The 19865-nt window shown below is 40.3% G+C and overlaps 1 protein-coding gene across 4 annotated transcripts in view; it reads right to left on the bottom strand.

Annotated features, from left to right (window-relative positions):
- Positions 1–5217: 5217 nt before the first annotated feature.
- Positions 5218–19865, bottom strand: part of babam2 (BRISC and BRCA1 A complex member 2) — a 77739-nt gene continuing 63091 nt past the window's right edge. For all 4 annotated transcript variants that reach the window (XM_027168409.2, XM_027168406.2, XM_027168407.2 and 1 more), the window contains exons 8-12: positions 13199–13298; positions 9128–9198; positions 8909–8991; positions 7840–7993; positions 5218–5695 (exon numbers count right to left, since the gene is read on the bottom strand). In XM_027168409.2, coding sequence (XP_027024210.1) covers positions 5632–5695; positions 7840–7993; positions 8909–8991; positions 9128–9198; positions 13199–13298 — 472 coding nt within the window. In that variant the 3' untranslated portion in view covers positions 5218–5631. The remainder of the gene's footprint in view (positions 5696–7839; positions 7994–8908; positions 8992–9127; positions 9199–13198; positions 13299–19865) is intronic.

Consider the following 19865-nt stretch of genomic DNA (forward strand, 5'->3'; position numbering starts at 1 on the left):
ATTAGCTAAGCCTTTCAGTTCCATCATCACTAACACGGTTCACGTCTACGAGTCCCAATCCCGCCAAAACTTATCCCCAATCCTCCGCTCCAGAATGCTGAGGAAAAGGAAGAAAAACTACAGGAAGTTACTAGGGACAGCAAAGTTTTGTGCTCCTCCCCAACCCTAGAAATGTGTCTTCAGTAACTTTCGTCCTTATGCATTTCATTACTGTCAGTAAAGTATGACCAATAACAGAGGTTGTGTTTAAAAAAAAAATCAGGCATGACAGCTTGGGGAAGTCTGCAGGAGTAAACAAATGAAGGCGGCTGCTGTTGCTTAGACTTCACAGCCGCACTGACATATCCAGGCCTGTGTGACGTTCCCCATTTCGCTCTAGTTATCTCCTGTACGTAGAGCTGCCCTCCCTGCTTAGCATCTTCAGGGAGAAAAACAAATTTAAGATGGCAGTAAGGATTCTTAATCAGTTCCCTTTTTTCTCCTTTTCTACATCAAGATGCTATATTTTCCCATCTTTTTAATTTTGGAGCTTTAACTCGAGTTTGATATTGATGAATGTTGTAAAGCCCTCAACAGTGGTTGTAAAAAAGTTGGTCGCAGTCTTGCTCTGCGACATTACTTGCAGATTGTTTCAGTTCATTTGTCATTGTCATTTGTTTCAGTCTCAGAAAACACATTACGCGCAAGCCAGCGCTTATGACAGCGCTAAGAACGGCAGAGAGAAGCCGAGAAGTCAGAAAAAGGAAACATTATAATGAGGCTTATCGTGAAATATTAAAATAGCCCAGTGGTCACTATAAGTTCAACGAGGGCCGTATTTAGAATTGAAGTATCATAGTGCAATGCAATGCAAACTGATATTATTACAAGAATCTTCTAATAGTATTTCGAGACATGATTTTTTTTATTCGGAAGACATTCAGAGGAGAAAGCATCGTAATCGGAGATAAGGACTGAATCTTTATACAAAACACTTGAAGTGAGCTGTAAACATACTCAGGTGAGTGCTTGGCCAGCTTAACCTTTAAACTGTAAACATGCTTGCTAATATCATAGTCTTATTCATTTTTTAAAAAGGTATCTCACTTTATGTTACATTTGAAAAAACAAAACAAAAAAATGTATCCTTCTTCAGCTAGCAGTCATTTTCTTGCTTAAAGAGCATTACATACTGTTAACTTGAATGCTTCTATTTAAGAAAAATCATGCAACCTTGGAGCAACAAAGCCACCCAGATAACTGACTTAACTGCCTGTGTAGTCTCACGAAGTAACTTTGCGATATAGGGTTCTTGGTATAGAGTCATTAATTTGCGTGACTTTTTTTTTTTTTAAATAAACAATCTACAAATGGCCACCGGTCTGTTTTTTGTACAAATGTTACATTTTCACGCCCCTAAACATGAAGCTGAACAAAACAAACCGCGATTGGTTTCTGAACGCAGCCGAAAGAGAAAGAGACGGCTGTAAATTTAGTATGGAATTTTCATTCATTCATTTTCTACCGCTTATCCGAACTTCTCGGGTCACGGGGAGCCTGTGCCTATCTCAGGTGTCATCGGGCATCAAGGCAGGATACACCCTGGACGGAGGGCACACACACACACACTCTCATTCACTCACACACTACGGACAATTTTCCAGAGATGCCAATCAACCTACCATGCATGTCTTTGGACCGGGGGAGGATACCGGAGTACCCGGAGGAAACCCCCGAGGCACGGGGAGAACATGCAAACTCCACACACACAAGGCGGAGGCGGGAATCAAACCCCCAACCCTGGAGGTGTGAGGCAAACGTGCTAACCACTAAGCCACCGTGCCTCCCAGTATGGAATTTTTTATTTTTAAATTTAAACATATTCTATGAACCTCTAGGTGAAGTTTTATATGTTGGATACCCCTGGTCTGTACCCTGAACTTTACATCATTTAGAGCGTTTAGCTGAACCATTTTTTAACAAAACCACTGTTTGGTTGAACCTCTTATGCGCTCATTATCACGTTTGTAAACATGACTTCCTTCTTCCGTGAGGGTCACAACGGCTTTGTTTCCAGGTAGAACATTAAAACAACTTCAGTCCTCCAATTTTGTGTGCTTTTACATTAGACATTCAGCCACGTTTTGTGTGTCACACCCGAGGATGAGACTACCTCCTACGTAACCCGATTCTAGCCTTCTAGCCAATTCGGTAACTTTCCCACAGAAACAATGATGCCGTTTGAATTCTGCTGGAACAATAAAATCTGAAATCCTTTCCCATGTCAGAATAAACCTGTGCTAAGGCACTAATTTAGAAATGATCACTGTATAAATAAACATTTCAGTTTGCTTACACAAACTAGAAAAAAGAAGCCTCTCATGTTTGTCTATGAAACGCACCGAGGATGAGGATGAGAGTATTTATGAAGCTGACAGCGGAATCGTTAACAGCTTGAAGATGTTTCAGAACAGAAGGCAGTCTGCCTGTAAATTACATCTCCATAATCAAGAACCTGAGAGAAACCAAATATCCAAGAACCTGAGAACAGACGTCAGAGTGTCTCCAAACGGTCCTGCTTTAAACACCAGTTTTAGAGTGTTTGTCTCTCTAGGAACTTGGAGATCTTTGTGGCAAGCAAATACGGTTTAAATGGGAGACAAGTCAGGTAGGCATGTTCGCTCGTTCATGAGAATGATGAAGATTTTCACCTCCATACTTGAGAAATATGCTGAAAACTGATCCATATAACAATCCACCCCAATCTTCTAGAGGCTAATTTACCGGGTCTGTACGATAATGCTACGGCAATTAATGAACCGAGTATCGTTTAAATTTCCAAGCTCCTTATTTTCTTCGGCCTGCTGCCATCGAGATGCTTTAAACAAGGCAGGATTAGTGGATTAAGCGTATTAACAGCTAAGATGGCAGGCAGGGTCTCTGTACTAAAAGTAGAGAGCATGAAAGGGGAAAAAAACGGGTCTTCTAAAAACAAGCTCACCTCATTTTAGGGCCAGTAATCTGACTTCCTACTGACAGATAGGTGCTTCAATATAAAAGCCCATCCCACACAGATAAAAGCAAGTAAGCACGTAATTAAACATAACTCTGATTGCAGTTACTCGATATATCAGGTAAGGATAAAAAAAAAAGAGAGAGAGAAAAACAAAGCTCCAGAGATGTCTGAAATCTGACATATGAACACATCTAAGCATGCTGTCTCCACTCTGAAGGCTAGAAGGCTAAATTGGGATCAGACCAAGGAACGTTACTATACACAAAGCACAGAAAGCAGAAACAGGCCAAAAGAGGACTGACTTGAATTATTCTATTAAGAGGCTTGATTCCATTAAATGCCCCAGATACATTCACCCCGTAGTTCCCAATTAAACACGACAGTTCCTGCATTACGAACAATAAATTTAGTAATAGGCTGAGCCTCGGGGCTAACGCAGACTCCTGACAATGACCCTCATGCTTCATGATGACAACACACACTCGCTCTTGTTCTACACTTCTCTCACTGGACGCTTTTTCTCCCACACTTTTCTCCCTCTTCTGTCACACAAACACACAAAGACACACATTCCTCCACTAGCATTCATACAAGTTCACACATCGCTGGAGCATTTATCAGTATTACAGCTGTCGAAACCTCGAGACCTCTGAAACCGTCAAACAAGATCAGAAGCAGTCCTGTTCAACAATATGTACAGATATTACTATGTTAGTGCGAACACAAATGCCTCAACTTTCCCAAAAACGCACACACCCAACACATCCACCCTGATGTGTTATTGAGCAAACCGACACACATTCTCTCTCTTATTTCTTATATACATTATTTATTTTTACAATATCGTTTATTTTTCTGGTTAAAAGTAAGTACTATTGAGGCAAAGTACTACAACCCAGAGTCTTTAACCCAGCCTGGTGTTTATGGTGTTGCTGCATTCAGTATCAGTATACTTAACATAAAAAGCAAACAGAAAAAAAAGAAAGCATACTTGAAGACATATAGCCATGTAAGATCAAATGAAAGCCAGTGCTGGTGTTTATTCTGTTAATGACAAATCTTGATCAGTTTCAAAATGAGTGTGGGTTTCTTTAGAGTTTATCGATCTCCACCTTCCCAAAACATGCAGGTAGGTGGACTTTTTAGGTTATGGTAAATTTCCCCTTGGTGTGATTTAGAGTGTCTGCGAATGATTTTCTCAGGATTCATCATAACCCTCACCAGGATGAAGCAGAAAAAAAAAAACAGAAAATATGTAACGCTGATAGACTTGATGTCATAAAAACCAAAAGGTGTTTCAACAAGATGTAAGCTTATGGGTGTGCAAATGTATGTAACCAGGTTATTAAAGCTTTTCTATTTTTCCTACCGTATTCTTCATTAAAACATTTCTGAACGTGTTTCCCATTTTATACGTTGTAATTTCACACTGGGGGTTTGAAGATTTTCGTATGTGATTTATATTGGTTTCATTATCTTGGTTTCATTTTCTGTTCTATTTTAAAGCTCAGCCCAAAGTCCCTATAAACATGTCAAAGCTACAGCTAGAGAAAGAGCTGAATTCTGAATTGACAGCTAACATGATTGACAGGTAAATTGACAGCCTCTATTCCTAAATGGTTGGATGTTGGTGCTTCACCTCCTTGACACAGGACAGAGATTGATGTTTTCCTCTAGACACAATAATCTGCTGTTCCTCTGTGCTAAATATTAGAAAAATTTGCAAAAAATAATCCTTTCAATCGAGCAGCATTGGATCTTAAACTCACAACAGTCAATGAGTCAGAGAAACCTGTAGCTCCTGCAGACCTCGAGCGACAGAACCGAGAAGCTCAACCTAATTACTCAACATTACCTGTTCTACTGTGAAAGGAAGAAAGAAACGAGAACGCCGTGAAACCCACACTGGTCTGGAAACTCCATGGTCTCATTCACGCTGCTGATACTGGCTCTTTTGTGTGAACTGCACTGGAGATGATGGTGGGTTGATGAGTTAGTGACTAAAGCTCTCGCCACCTCATTACAGAAAATTGCTGCTGCAATTTGGGATTTAGGAACATGGAGCTGTTGCAAGCTGGCATGGCTCAGGCCATAATGATAATAAAAAAAAAAGGAGAGTTTGAGACTCAGATGGCTGAATTCACAGCTGTAATGTAATTCTAAATAAGAATTTGCTCTCATTTTATTTAATTTATTTATTAATTAACTAACAGAAACAGAAATCAAGAATTGATTAATTTATTCTGTCTTTCTTAAGAGAAAATGGATGGGAGAAAAAAAAAGTAAAAAAAAAAACAACAACAAAAAAAACCCCCAAACATATAACAAAAACAACATTATTGGAACATATGGTAGAATATTGACACTTTTTTTTTCTTAAGAGTTCACGCAATCGAACGTATTTACTAAACCGCTCCGTTCAGACGTTCTACAGGTTCTCCAGTGCAGAACAGTAAATATTTTTATAGTCCGTTCATGGTGGCATCTTCATCGTATGTGTTTCTGGGTAAAGATGTGCGGATGTGAAGGACGTGTAGGTTGTGTTATGCGAATTCAAGGCCATCTATTCCGCTCAGATATTGGTTTGGATTTCTCTTCAGACCGTCAGTGATTCCCATCTCGCTCTTTTCCTACATTTACAGCTTTCCGTTGGCAAACGCTCCCTCCTGAAACTGAGGGATAAAGCTCTTGAAGTACGCCCTAGAGGAAGAGGGGGCAAGAGGGAGGTGTGTGTACACACACACACACACACACACACACACACACACACACACACACACACACACACACACACACACACACACACACACACACACAAACACACACAAATAGAAACAGAGAGTGAAAGATAAGAAAAGAGAAACTCAATTGGACCGTGTTGAATACAAGTACATATACACATAAATTACATTTATTCATTTAATATACTTCCTTTAAACAATCCTAATTTTATTCTACAACCATCTTGCTATTGCAAATAAACCACAAACAATGGTCCGATTTTTAAAAATATATGATCAAATATATTTTTATATCTGATTGGTCAAATTGTGTTGATGATTTCTAGAATGTTCTAGATCATTGTTCCTGAAGTAGTTCTGGCTGTAAAGGAAATCAGTGATTTATATTCATTTGCTCTTTCCGATATATAATCTTTTGAATAGCTACAGTCGATTCTTGTATTAGATGCTTAACATAATCGGAGCTAAATAATAAATAGATTAAAAATGTCACTATTTACCATTTTTGGAAGGAGTCTCCAATGACAGCGGTTACAACCACTCAGGAAAAACAGCACTTTTTCCTCAGTAACAAGTCGACTAATTATTTGGAGAAAATATTAAAAAGATACGAAGGACCGGCTATTTACAGCTGCTGTAATGCAACGTTCGGATATAACTGTGAATGGATAAAAAGTACCATATGCGCTTTCTGACTAATAAATCGTTGTGGTTTAACAGGATTAAAAGACTTTATGCTGTTATTAGAATATAAGTGACTTTAGGGTGGTAACAGTAATTCCAGTTTATGTGAGTCTGCATCACCACCCCACAGCTGGTAATGAGGCTAAACTACCACTACTGTTTATGTAATACAAGCTATTTTGCTACACCTTCACAACACTATGCTACGATATGAACATTGTGGTGACAAAGCGACCAGAGTGCCACCGATGTCCGGTGACATGAGCTGCAGCGATGGTAAAGAGAAGTGACATAGCTGAGAAATGATTATGCAAACATGGAGCTCGGATCAGCGACTAGCGCCGAGAGTGAAGACGTTATGTGATCCGTCGCACAGAGCACACACTGCTTCACCGTCATCTCGTACGAAGCGGTTCACTGATAAACGTTGTTACTATGGCAACCAGCAGTAGGAACGCCTACTGGTTACGTTCTATTACAGCAAGCAGACACTTCCAGAGATAACTGCTAGTTCCTCAGGAGTTTTCGGTTACTTAATTCCACTCAACTATAAACTGTTGTAGAAAGGACATTGTTGCCTTTCCAGTGTCACCCAAATGATGATGAGGTTCTCTTAAAATCTGGTTCCTCTCAAAGCTCCTTCCTCATATCATCTCCTGGAGTTTTTCCTCACCCACCATCACCTCAGGCTTGCTCGTAATGGATAGATATCAGAGATAAATAGTAACTAACTTTATTTTTAAATTTTATAATTTTTATTCTGTTTCTATACTTGTGTGAAACTCGGTCAGTGATTTAACACGTTATATGCGGACTAATTGTGTATTCTGTATATTTACTTTTAAAGGTTGTGTAACCTTTGATACGGTGTATAGAAGAGAGACCTAAACGTTGCATGCTAGAGGTCGCTTGAGGACCCGTGAACTAATGATGAGTGTATGCCACAGAGTATGATAAGATATGGACTTTCTATTATGGAAACCAGAAAACAAACATTACAAATGTATTATCGTCAGTATTTATTGCTTTACTTAGCAGTAAGGTGTGGCTCTGCATACAGGCCAAAGGTGAGAGTAAAACCCTTTTTTTACCACACATGCTTGTGGTATTCATAAACTCCTTATGTGACAAGAAGCAGCGAAGAGTCATGAAAAGAGATGACTCAATTTGCATATCTCCAGGATATGGTGTAAGACTCTGCATTCCAGATTCATTTCATATTTTTCCACAGACTGCATCGTCACATTTCTTGGCCTGATATGAAAGACTTCTTAAGCAGAATAACAGAATCAGAACTTGATCCCAAACAGCAAAAGACAACATTCTGGCAAACAGAAGCTTGGTGATTGTGTTGTTAATGAAAACCTATATAACAGAGAAGGTGTTAAGAATCAGGACGTGTAATCCTGGCAGACTTACTTAGCTCTCTTGGCCATCTCGTTGCCGTCCCAGCGGGGGCTGTACGGGTACGACTTCTGCACCTGCGAGTAGAGCTGCCCGCTGCTGCTGAAGTGGTAGATAGACTGGAAAGTCAGAGTGGGCTGGTCTCGTGGGAAATACAAAGGCAGGTCCACTATTGCCAGAACACAGAAGGAGAGAGAAAGTGTATTCATCACAGATTCACACGATGAACCACATGTGATCTGGAGACAAAATGGTGATTCTGCATTTCCAAAGGGACCCATTCTGTATTTACTAAAGGAGATATCTTCTATAAGTCAAACTCGATAATCACAGGATCATTACTAAAGACAGAAAACAGCCATTTTTTTGGAGGAAAAAACTAGGTTTTGTTCTAGTGTACCATATAGTGCAGCAATATTATATAATATTATCTAAAAAATAATAAAATAAAAAAGAATCCAATGCAATATCTGTTCTTTTGACTGGTTTATATTCTTGAGCTGTCATTCGAGATTGCAATAGGTGTCAGGAAGGAATGAGGTCAAGAGCTGAACTTCCACAGAAACAGGGAGCTCGACTGACAACCACAGACCGTTTCCTGTAGCCCATATGCATAAAACACATGATTATCTCATTTACTCATCACTCCAGGTTTTATACAGCTTTACAGTGCGGTGACTATATCGTTCTCAAACAAACAAACAAACAAACAAACAAACAAAACAAACAAACAAACAAATAAATAAATAAAAGCTCACTTTGAGAGCGAACCAGTCTGCAGCTTTCAAAATTCTGAGGGTGTACACAAATGGCAGAAAAACATCCATGGGTGTGACGAAGCATCTGAGGTTGAGGAGAAGCAATTTATTCCTCTTCAGATCAAACCGAATGCAGAGTACAGAGGACCTTGAAGCTGCTCTTTTGTTGCTGCTGTTACTGATAGTGTTTACAACTAACACTAGCAATCACTAGCATCGTGTGGGGAAAGTGTAGCTGCTATCACAGAGTAACCCTTCTAATTTCATTAGGGACTCGAAAGGCACTTCTATTCAAGCACTTTGTGGATTGTGTGTCTGTCGCTCACCGTGTACCAGAAAACAGAAGTCTTTCCACATGAGCAGAAGTGTGAGCTTGGTGAAGCCCACAGCGTCGTACTCAACAACCCCCCTGTGCAGGAACAACAGGCAGAGACAAGCTATTTACCCCCAGCAGCAAAATAACATTCATCAAAGTCTGCAAAATCCACCAAGCATCAAATTCCAATGTAATACACAAGACAGGAATGAGGGAAGGAAGAACTCACATGCCGAAGTGACTAAGAAACGCAGCAATGTATTCTCTCCTCTTGTGATAGCCCTGGATTACATACTGCACCTGAGATCAAGTGGGGAGAAAAAAGTAATGAGCGAAGTAGGACATGGATGACATGTACATGCGGAGTGAGTGTTCTCCTCGAGAGTGGTGTAGGTGTTCGATACAGCACGGCTTGCTAACGAACAGGCTCACAGCTTGGGTTAGTGACACTTAAGTGACATGGTGCAGACTGAACCTCAAATAATCAATGCTAATCCATTTCCTGTAAATCATCCTGTCTGACACCGTATAAGACTTAGCACCCTTTTATTCTGTAGCTTTACCTGTTGCAAAATGATAACTGTTTACCCAGGTTGTTTAAATCAGGGTTATCAAGTGGTGAAGCATGATCCGGATATTGATCCTGCACAGTATTTCATCCGAGCACTTTCAGCGCCTTCGGTTTTTAAAGCGTGAATCAGCTCCACTTCTGCAGATCCCCTGGTGTGGCCAATTACACGCGTTTAAGTTAATTATTTCCCCAAACGCAGCTCATAGAGGAACAAACTTGTTTTCAAAGACATGTTTTTTCAGTTTCAGCTCTGGTTTGAACATGTTACATAACCATTTATTTTTTTTTTTGACAACAAAAACCATGTTCAAGTATGACTGAAGAAAACAGTATGTACAGAATAAAGGTGGAAAAATTAATCACGTGTGCGAAACCACATGACAACTTAAGACTGATGACTGAAAAGCTTATTTATAGCCATGAAATAAATGTAAAAGGTTAAGCAATAAGAGGTAACTGTTGCTATTCGGTCTTGTTCGTCGCTTATCGGGACCTTTGGAGAAAAGACTTAAATGTAGGTTACAGATTTGAGTTGATTGCCTTTAGTGTAAATGTTATTTATATGTGTTTGATATGAATAGCACAAGCGTTACCCATGGCATTGGACTACAGAGGTAGAAGAAGAAGAAGAAGTTTTATTTATATAGCGCCTTTCCATAGCTCAAGGTCGCTTTACATTTCACAAATACAGTACATTCAGACACTTACATATACACAACACATAATACATATAATTGCATTATCCGAAATGCTACAGGTACAGAAGTGGTACCTCACCTGTGATAAGGTATATTCTAATCACTCGAGCCACAAATTTATTCAGGCTGTCAATTTACTGTGAGGGTCTAATTTGTATAACGACATGGCTGGATAATTCTGTGTCTTGATTGGAAGCTATCTAATTTTTACAGGAAACAAACTACATCTCTGAGATGCAAAGATTTTAGAAGACAATCCTGCATGACGCTAATCAAATAGCCAGTAAAGTAATTTCAGTCAGTTCACCTAATGAGTTTCCTCTATAATACACTGACTGACACACGCTGTAGAAAGCAGAATTGAGGGCACACGGCCTGGTAACGCGCCGTGACGATAACTCGCTTTCACGTATTATGACACACCATTAGCGCTTGGAACACATTAGCACTTTTTCCACATTAACACATTCGAGTACTTTGTGAGATATTCAGACCAGAGAGATGACACCTTTTGCACTTTTTGAGTCCTGCATGTGTTGCACTTCATGACTCAGCTAGTCCTAATTGTTTCTGCAAAGCATCCATTTCTGAGAGCGCTAATGTGAACACACACACACACACACACACACACACACACACACACACACACACACACACACACACACACACACACACACACACACACACACACACACACACACACCAAAGATACATACAGACACAAATACACAGGTACATACAGATACAGGCACATACATACTCACACCCAGAGATACATACAGGCACACACACACACACACACACACACACACACACACACACACACACACACACACACACACACACACACACACACACACACACACACACACACACACACACACACACACACACACAGGTACACACACACACACACACACACACACACACACACACACACACACACACACACACACACACACACACACACACACACACACATTCATTCATTCTTTCTTTCTCTCTCGCTTTATCCACACACACAATAATAGCAACACATATACTTTCAGGCACACAGGTACACACACAGGTACACACAGGTACACACACAAAGGTACACACACACACACACACACACACACACACACACACACACACACACACACACACACACACACACACACGCACACACACGCACACACACACGCACACACCCCTCCCTTGGCTGAATATCTGCTCAGTTGCAGAGTTAATCAGAGCAGGAACTGTGGATCGCTGCGTTCCACACCCCTGCCTGGGGGTCAGGCCCAGCCCTGCAATTGGCAGGTGAATGAGGGTGGGTTGGTGAGTCATCCCTAAACTATCTCGTCGTTAGACATGCTACATTGCATAAGCAGACTTCCTCTGCGTGTGTGTGTGTGTATGAGTGTGTGCATATTTTGTGAGGGCACTAAGTACATGCACTTCACTGCTCTGATGAAAGACTAAATTCTGTTGTCAGCAATTTTATAGTAGCTGCCTTTGTCTGTATTAAAGGAGCACTGTGAATATAGAGTATAGAGAACTTCTGTGACGCAAATTCAAACTGTAAAAAACACACGCCTGGGAAACTATCCTTTTATTTAATCTTATTTTATCTGTTAAATCACCATGACAGTTGCGTCTTAAGGAAAAGGTGCATCATTGATTAGATTTGTTCCGGTTGGGGGTGGGGCTATGTTCCCTTTTATGGTTGGTCAAATGTAAAAACTGACTGACAATAATATTAAGCAGTATTATTTTTTTTATTATTTATCAGAGGAACACAAACACTTTTAAACATGACTGCCTATTGAATAACTTTTACATTAAGTGACTTGCCTAGTTTCTAATTAATGTCCTTGATCTTTAAAGGTCGAAAAACCTTAAGTAGCTTCAAATTTAGTTGTTGAAAATTCTTATTACATTATCCGTATCCCCTTGGGGATTAAGACGACAAAGACATAACCAGTCAGCCACTGTACTGTTTACACATCGACAATGTCGCAGTGTAGCTGAACAAGCTTGGAGGAGAGCACTAATTGCCTTTTTCTTCAATCAAGAGCAATGAAGATTCAAACCCAGCCAGAAAGCAGCCCAATTACCCCTGCTTGGACTGTCACGCATGTTCGTTCAACATCGTCAGGATTTGAAGCCACAGATGCCGGCCCTGTCAAGTGCCCGTAGTTTGAGCCTTAGTAATTATTCAGCCTTGTCACATCTGTACCAGTTCCTCCCAGACGTGTCCCACGACCCTAGTTAAGGTGAGTGGAGCCTGTGGCTTTGGCAAACACTAACTGGAACAAGGGAAAGGCCTGATTATGCATGCTGTCACGGAAGTGTGTGCGCTCCTCTTCAGGTGAAGAGAAGAGCAGGGAGAACAGAGGTCTGACCTACGGCCACTGACATAACACAGCTTCTCCACTCCATCTCCACCTGTCAGCTCTGATCTCCTTCTGATCCTGAACCAGGTTGGTGGAGACCAATCAGTGGAGACCTACACACACTCCATGCGCTCAGTCATGCACGCATTCAAAGTGAATATCGAAGTGATTTTATTTATTAATTAATTTTTTGGATTATAGTGAACTGACACAAGGAACTGAACCGGAAATGTTATTGGAAACTTTTACTTTACTTACTGTCAGACATGAAAGATTTTGGATGATCTGTTTAAGGTAAGTATTGCTTCAAAACATAATAATAATAATAATAATAATAATAATACTTTATACACATAATTTTAATGATTATTTTACTACACTTGGCTTATGTAAGTTCATACCCCACAGCACACACACACCATAATAATCCCATGTGGTGGGTGGGGTGAGATGGGTTGGGGGTGATGTCAGATCCTGCTTCTGCCCTGTGTTTGTGTGACCGTGTGTGAAATTATGCTCTGTGAAGGACTGGCAGCCCGTCCAGGGTGTCCATCAGCTTGTCCCCAAAGTTCCTTGGTATAAGAGCTCAAGGCTCCGTATGACCCCGTGTAGAATAAGCGCTACGGAATTTGAATGGATGGAAAGCTTACCTTATTTGTGAGTAACTGGCACACTTGAGGCACATAGTCGATGAGACAGCCTCCACCTGGAAAGGCTGGAATATGCAGGGCTGAGGGTCCCCCAAGGGCGCTGTGAAAGACACAACCGGTAGAAAATTATTTCTACTTTACTACTGAAATGATTCAGAAATGGGGCAAAGCAGCCGAGACTTCTGTCGCCCAGTGAATTCTACAATGACGTTTATTGGGATATTAGAAATGCTATATACTGTACGTAGGTGCTAAATGTACCTGTTTAGCATGACGTATGTCTACTTTATAACATTACACTTCAGAATTTGAAGATTAGATTGGTCAAATTGGTGTTAGATAGGTTAGATTAGACTTGTGTATCCCTAAAATAAAAGGTTTATGTTAGGTGTTGAGGTGTAACCATAGTGACAGTGTAACCATATGTGACATAGTTTCCCCTCTGAATGTGATAGTGACAGACACGGCACAGCAGACGTGTCGTCTTAACGCGCGTCGTTATTCTCATAGCTTTGCAAGAGATACAGAGATTACAGAGAAAACGTCAGTATGTAATCAGTAGCAGGATCTGATACTTTGAGCTTTGATATTGAAATATAAGATCTGGATCTCTCTACTACCGTGCCATCTGATGAAATGTTGTCCCGTCCAAATTGTATTCCCACCTCGCTCACACTGGCAAAATGGAGCATGAAAGCATGTTTGTGCAGCTAATTCTGACTGCAGTGCATGCGTGGAGGCAGTGCAGGTCAATCGATTTCTCTCAAAGAAAGTTGTTTGGTTACCCTGCAAGCAACATCCCACAAACTGCACATCCGGTCTCGCAGAGATTCTCATGAGAAATTCATCCTACTTACACTTCAGTGGTTTGTACAGCATCCCTGTACTTGTCTTTGTTTGATTAACGAGGAGCTACATCAGCGGGATGACTAAAGCTGTAGGGTCGCTCTGTGCTGCTCAGACAAAGTTCACTCACATGGCACATATTTTGACATGTGGCAGACGACACTTGCCCTTGCTGTGTCCCTTGTGTCTGCGCTGTTAGTGCTCAAGGACGCTGTATGCTTAGCATTTGCCCATAGGCTGTTGATTAACTGTGACATTTACAGGGAACAGGACGCTGATATTTAAAAATCTCCACAGCATGCCTCTAATATTTCCATTGCAACACGTAGAACACCGGTCACTGAGAGTCCTGTAGATTTGTGTTAAGTAACAGAATTTATCATATTCTACGTCTTTAATACGGTTCCTTAACTCTTACCAGCTCGGCTCATGATATTTTGCCCTCCGGTACATTTCAGCTCCCACCCTAATCAAACACACCCATTAAACAAAATTAAAGTGTTTAAATGCACTTGAGCCTCTTTGGCAGGTGTGGTCGATCAAGGTAGGAGTTAAATGCAATAGCAGGGTTGGGCAAGAAGGCAGGTTTAACACTACCCTTGTTAATACAGTGTGGTTATAAGGATTATCACACAGCAGAGCGAGAGCACAGTCTAACTTTAGCAAGGACTTATTGTAGTCCTTACTGTATCCCTGCATATTTTTGTCATTCTTGGAAAAACACTGCTTGACATACTTCTGAAATGAAATGAGCTCATTAGTGACATCAGATGTGTTGCAAAGGGTTTGGCCTGAATACTGTAATGACTTACATTACATTACAGTGCTGGTGTTGATGCGAGATTCTGATTGGTCAGAATTTCCTTCATAAGTTCATTGAGTTTCTACATCGAACTTTATACTAATGAGCTTGTTCTAGTACGTTACAGTTTCTGATCCTTACGTCGGCTTTGCGTGGTCACTAATAAGAGAATCTTCAAATAAACTGATTGATGGTTGATATTTTCTTTTCAGGAGAGTTTTTTCTTTCTTTCTACAGTATCAGTACTTTATAACAGTCAGAGGTAAGGTTGTAACTTTAAGTTTTCTGACACGGAAATGTCTTCAGCATGAAGGATGCAGTAGTTTATCTGTTATGTAACTGTGTTTTTTTCTCTCTCTCCAACTTTAAGAGAGAGAACCTGGCACAACTGTCTAAGGAACAACTGTCTATGGTTATTACGTGACAACAAGAACTAACTTGAAAAATTTAAAGCACAACATGATCCTATTAAATAAATAAACAGTTAAAACACTGACATGTCTAATCCTGCTTTTTACTAATTTGTATGGCTGAAATTCTCCAATCAGCTCATCTACTGGTTACGATGGTAACATATCGCTTTATTCCTTACTTTTACTGGACTTCATAAGTTGCTAAAAAGCTAACGATTGCACTTGAATATATAGCGTACAATCATCGAAAGGAAATGTTTTAGAATAGCAATATCCAGTGATTGAGGAAGACGGGGTCCATTTTCAGTCTTTTTCCTCTTAAGGCTTTTCCCAATACTGTCTCACTGAGTTTATTTCTTGCCACCGTTCCCTCTAGCTTGCTTACTGATAAATTTTTAAAAAACTCTACACAAATGAAATCGAATTAGCCTGATAAAACATGTTCTGTTCATTGCTACATTTCAACCTTTCAGTTTATGTTTATATAAAGTAAAAAGTTGAAAAACGAGAGGAATGAAAAGAATCCAGGAAAGGACGTGACCCGAGCGACTCCTACTTCCTGCACAGTGCAGGAATTTATCATGAACCTATGCAGGAGGACACCAGGGTTCATGCAAAGTGTGATTCAAGCTTGGCTAATTTAGAAACAAAAGGGGAAGGATTTCATTAGCAGGTAATATGTATCAGGATTGTTTCTTCACTGTTCATTTGGATGCCTCTTTTGGTAATATGCATAAAACACAGCGGAGAATTATTATTATTTTTTTACATTCAGAAAGAACAAATAAGGTAAGATTAACATTTGCAAATGAAAATGCATCACCCTCCCACATAAGAAGAATGAGCTCTTCACCTTTAAGTGTCGCTAATACCTTGGTGCAGCTTTTCCAAGTGCTGTCATTAGGGCTTAGATCAAGAATGTGTTTCACAGATAAAACAACCAGCCATCAGTGAAACAACCTAAAGCAGATGGAGAGCAATTACACACATGCAAATGTCACTGGTGTCTATCAACCCTATAAAGTGCTTACCGCACAGACACGCTATTCATGAAATAAAAGAGGAAATGGGAAATTATCGGGAACGTCGCTCACTGCCTAGCGTTATTCAACTGTCAAAGTATAGGCTTCTAGCTTGCTGAATGCTTGTCTATCATAACTCCTTTGGCCTTCATAATCATGTCAGGAGGAGATGAATGGAAGAGACGAGAGAAGAGACTAAGCTGGACAAAGTGGGGTGGGGTGGGTGGGTGGGGGGAACTGGAATAACAAAGAACTGTGTAACACCGACAAAAGAGCTCGGATCTCCATGGAGACATGTTGCGATGCTTTTCTGACATCTTCACGAGGACGTAAGCGTGCCCGACTACGTAGCGTCAGATCCACGATCGTGTTTGAGAAACGTATGAAAGTAGAAGCCTAGCATGTAGAGTGGTGAATTAAATACATTCTAAACTTCATTATCACAACATGCTCCTATTCAACACTACTGAATATTTAGAATTCCTCTATCCGGTGTCACATCAAAGTTGCCGGGTTCCTTTTTGAGCCTAGGTTTGTCTTTTTTAGTTGGTTAGCGTGAGGAAAAAATTGGCCTCGGTGACCTTCGGAGAGAATGTAGCCAACCCCATGAGGAGTTTGAGGAGAACAACCTCTTAATCCATACACAAAATGAAATTCTGCATATGCTGCATCTCCATCATTGAGCATTTGGAGTTGGTGTTGAGTCTATAATGAACTTCGATGATGAGCTAATTTATGAGTTGCTCAGGAGCTCCAGTTACACAACTCCAATTGACTGTGTATGACTGTAGAAAGGATATTTAATATCACACTCTCCAATGTTTATAATAGTTTATATCCAAACTTTCTGGTGTCACCCAAATGAGGAAGGGTTAATTTTCTTCATCATACCGTCTAAGGTTTTTTTTTTGCTTGCCACAGTCACCTCAGGCTTGTACATGAAGGATAAATCAATTAAAATCAAATCAAATCAATTTACATAAACCATTAATGTTCTGTAAAGCAGCTTTGAGACAGTTTAAAGAGAACGGTTATTTATCGTGCCGTCGATTACTGGAATAATTGCCCATTGAATATACGTAAAACGAATGGCAAAGTCTTTTTCACGTATCATCTGAGAATGCAATATTTTGTGAGTAGGGAATGTATGAATGTAATAATGAATGTAATACTGTAATCCTTTATTCTGAATAATTTCTGATGATGGTTATAATGATGTCTACAATGTTTTACTGCTGTTAGATTATTATTGTATGCGATTTAGTATGTGGGGGGGCGGTGGTGGCTCTGGGTTGTTGATCGGAAGATCGGGGTTCAAGGCCCAGCACAGCCAAGCTGCCACTGCTGGGCCCTTGAGAAAGGCTCCCTGCTCCAGGGCCGCTACTGTATACCATAGCTGCCCCTGCACTCCGACCCCAACCTCCTTAATTGGGGTATGTGAAGAAAAGAATTCCACTGTGCTGTAATGTATATTTGGCGATAATAAAGGCTTCTATGCCCCATTCTATTCTATTTATTTATTTTGTCACTTTGGTGACAGCTAATGATCCTTTTAACAATAAACAATAAAGACAATGTCAATTATTAAAAGAGCTTTAGAAATAAAATTGAAACTGCCTTGACTGTTGTTGGGTAGCATTTCAGAAACTGTTGATCTTCTGGGAACTCACACACACATACACAACTTTGGCTAGTTTATTATTTGCATATTGGTACGAAAAACATGTTAGGATGAGAGAGGTCAAAGGTGAATGCCCAGATTTGGATTGAGGTGACAGGAAGGTTACGGTACCTTAAATAATCACTCTTTAAGACCACGGTATGCCGAAAAGCATCTCAGAATGCACAACTTATCAAATCTTCCGAAGAACGGGCTACAAGAACAGGAATCTGAGGCTACAACAGGCATCGAGTCAGCGAAACTGGAGCGTTGAAGATGTCTATCTAACTGTTTTCTTGTAAGAGCGGTTCGGTAATTCTGCTTTGTGACGGTCTATTGTCAAAACCGCTATATATAAACTAAGCAAAAGTTTGTCTACAAACATAACTATGAAAATGCAATAATATAAATAAATAAATAAAAATAAATAAAATCTTTTTCCCCCACAGGGATGAAGACAGAAACAGTGCCCACACTTCTCTTTTATATAACAGAGCATGTCCGGGTGCTCGACTGTGAAGCAGACCCGGTGCACAACAAGACAAACACAACAAACGTGCACATAAAATGGCACAAGATGCAAAAGATAATCCTCTCGAATCAGCCTGTGTCTCCTGAAGAAATACAAAGAGCGCAACAGACATCTGCAAATATCGTCGTCTCTTTATCAGCCCATAAGCGTGTAGGAGTCAGTCTCTCAATGTGTCAGCATCACAGTTCGAACAGAGAGATGCGGAGTCCACCATGAAACAGCGAGAGCCTCACTCTAATAATAACAGAGCCGAGCGTGTGGGCGTGCAGAACAGCGATCGCTGCGGCACTGCTGATGTTTGAAGTGTGAAAGGTTCGGCGGGTAAATGCGGATGTGTGCGGCTCGGGTTTGCGAGGCCTTCTGAGAGATGCGGAGAACGATTCGGAAAAAGATACAGAAAGCCGAGAGAGACTCGGAGAGAAAGAGCGGGATTCCTATGCGGTTTGTGTGTTCACCTCACTTAAGGTGGCTGATGGAGACCTTTCTCTTGGCTTTTCTCTTTCAAGTCCCACTCACTTTCTTTGTCTTTCTTTGTGCCTGATCCAGAGGGGTTGGCTGGCTCTCTAACTGCAGGCGATGTGTTCAGCATCAGCCTTCAGGGCAGCTCTGAGTTGGAGCATGGAGTTCTTTAGATGTGCCGAGATTTTTATTTTTTTTTAAGGCATAAAAACAGGGACAGCTCGTCTTGGCTGGGGCTACACAAGCCGCACATCAACCGGGAATTAAACCCAACAGTGCCGACGGCAATCCTGCTCCTCTCCCCGCCTTCTTTTCCTGTTCAGAAGAGACATCCTGTGCAAATGGAACTCAAACTCGGATATTAAAAAATATAAATAAAAAAGCACCAGAGTTGAGTTTTGCATGCAGAGTGAGGTGTCAGTACTGAAATGATATGAGAGTTACGTATGTGGGGTGGAGTTTGAGTAAAACAGAGGCGTGTCTCGGTTCCAGGTGACTCTAACCTTGGACTTAAGCCTGTTTTACTTGGGGGTATTAAATCCTTGGTCACTGTAAGAAATTTTGATATATATCTAATACATCATGTGGAAATGAATGTTTTGGCTGTAAATATACCTCAAAACATATGTAATGCCATTCAAGAGCAAATAACCTATTCCACGGTATCGTCCCTTTAAAGTCCAGAAAGGTTTTCGTGCTTATTTATTTATTTATTTAAAAAAAAAAAGAAAAAAAGGAAAAAAGTTTTATTTCTTAATTTTTAAATTCTTGTAGTTTTTTTTATTAATTTCTTCATTTTTTAAAAATGCAATTATTAATTTTTTTTAACTTTCTAAAATTTTTTACTGTACATTTTAAATTGTATTAATTATTATTCAAATTATTATTCATTTTATTTACCCCCACTCACTCACTCACTCACTCACTCACTCA

Source organism: Tachysurus fulvidraco, chromosome 12, assembly GCF_022655615.1.
Source record: "Tachysurus fulvidraco isolate hzauxx_2018 chromosome 12, HZAU_PFXX_2.0, whole genome shotgun sequence".
Taxonomy (NCBI): Eukaryota; Metazoa; Chordata; class Actinopteri; order Siluriformes; family Bagridae; genus Tachysurus; species Tachysurus fulvidraco.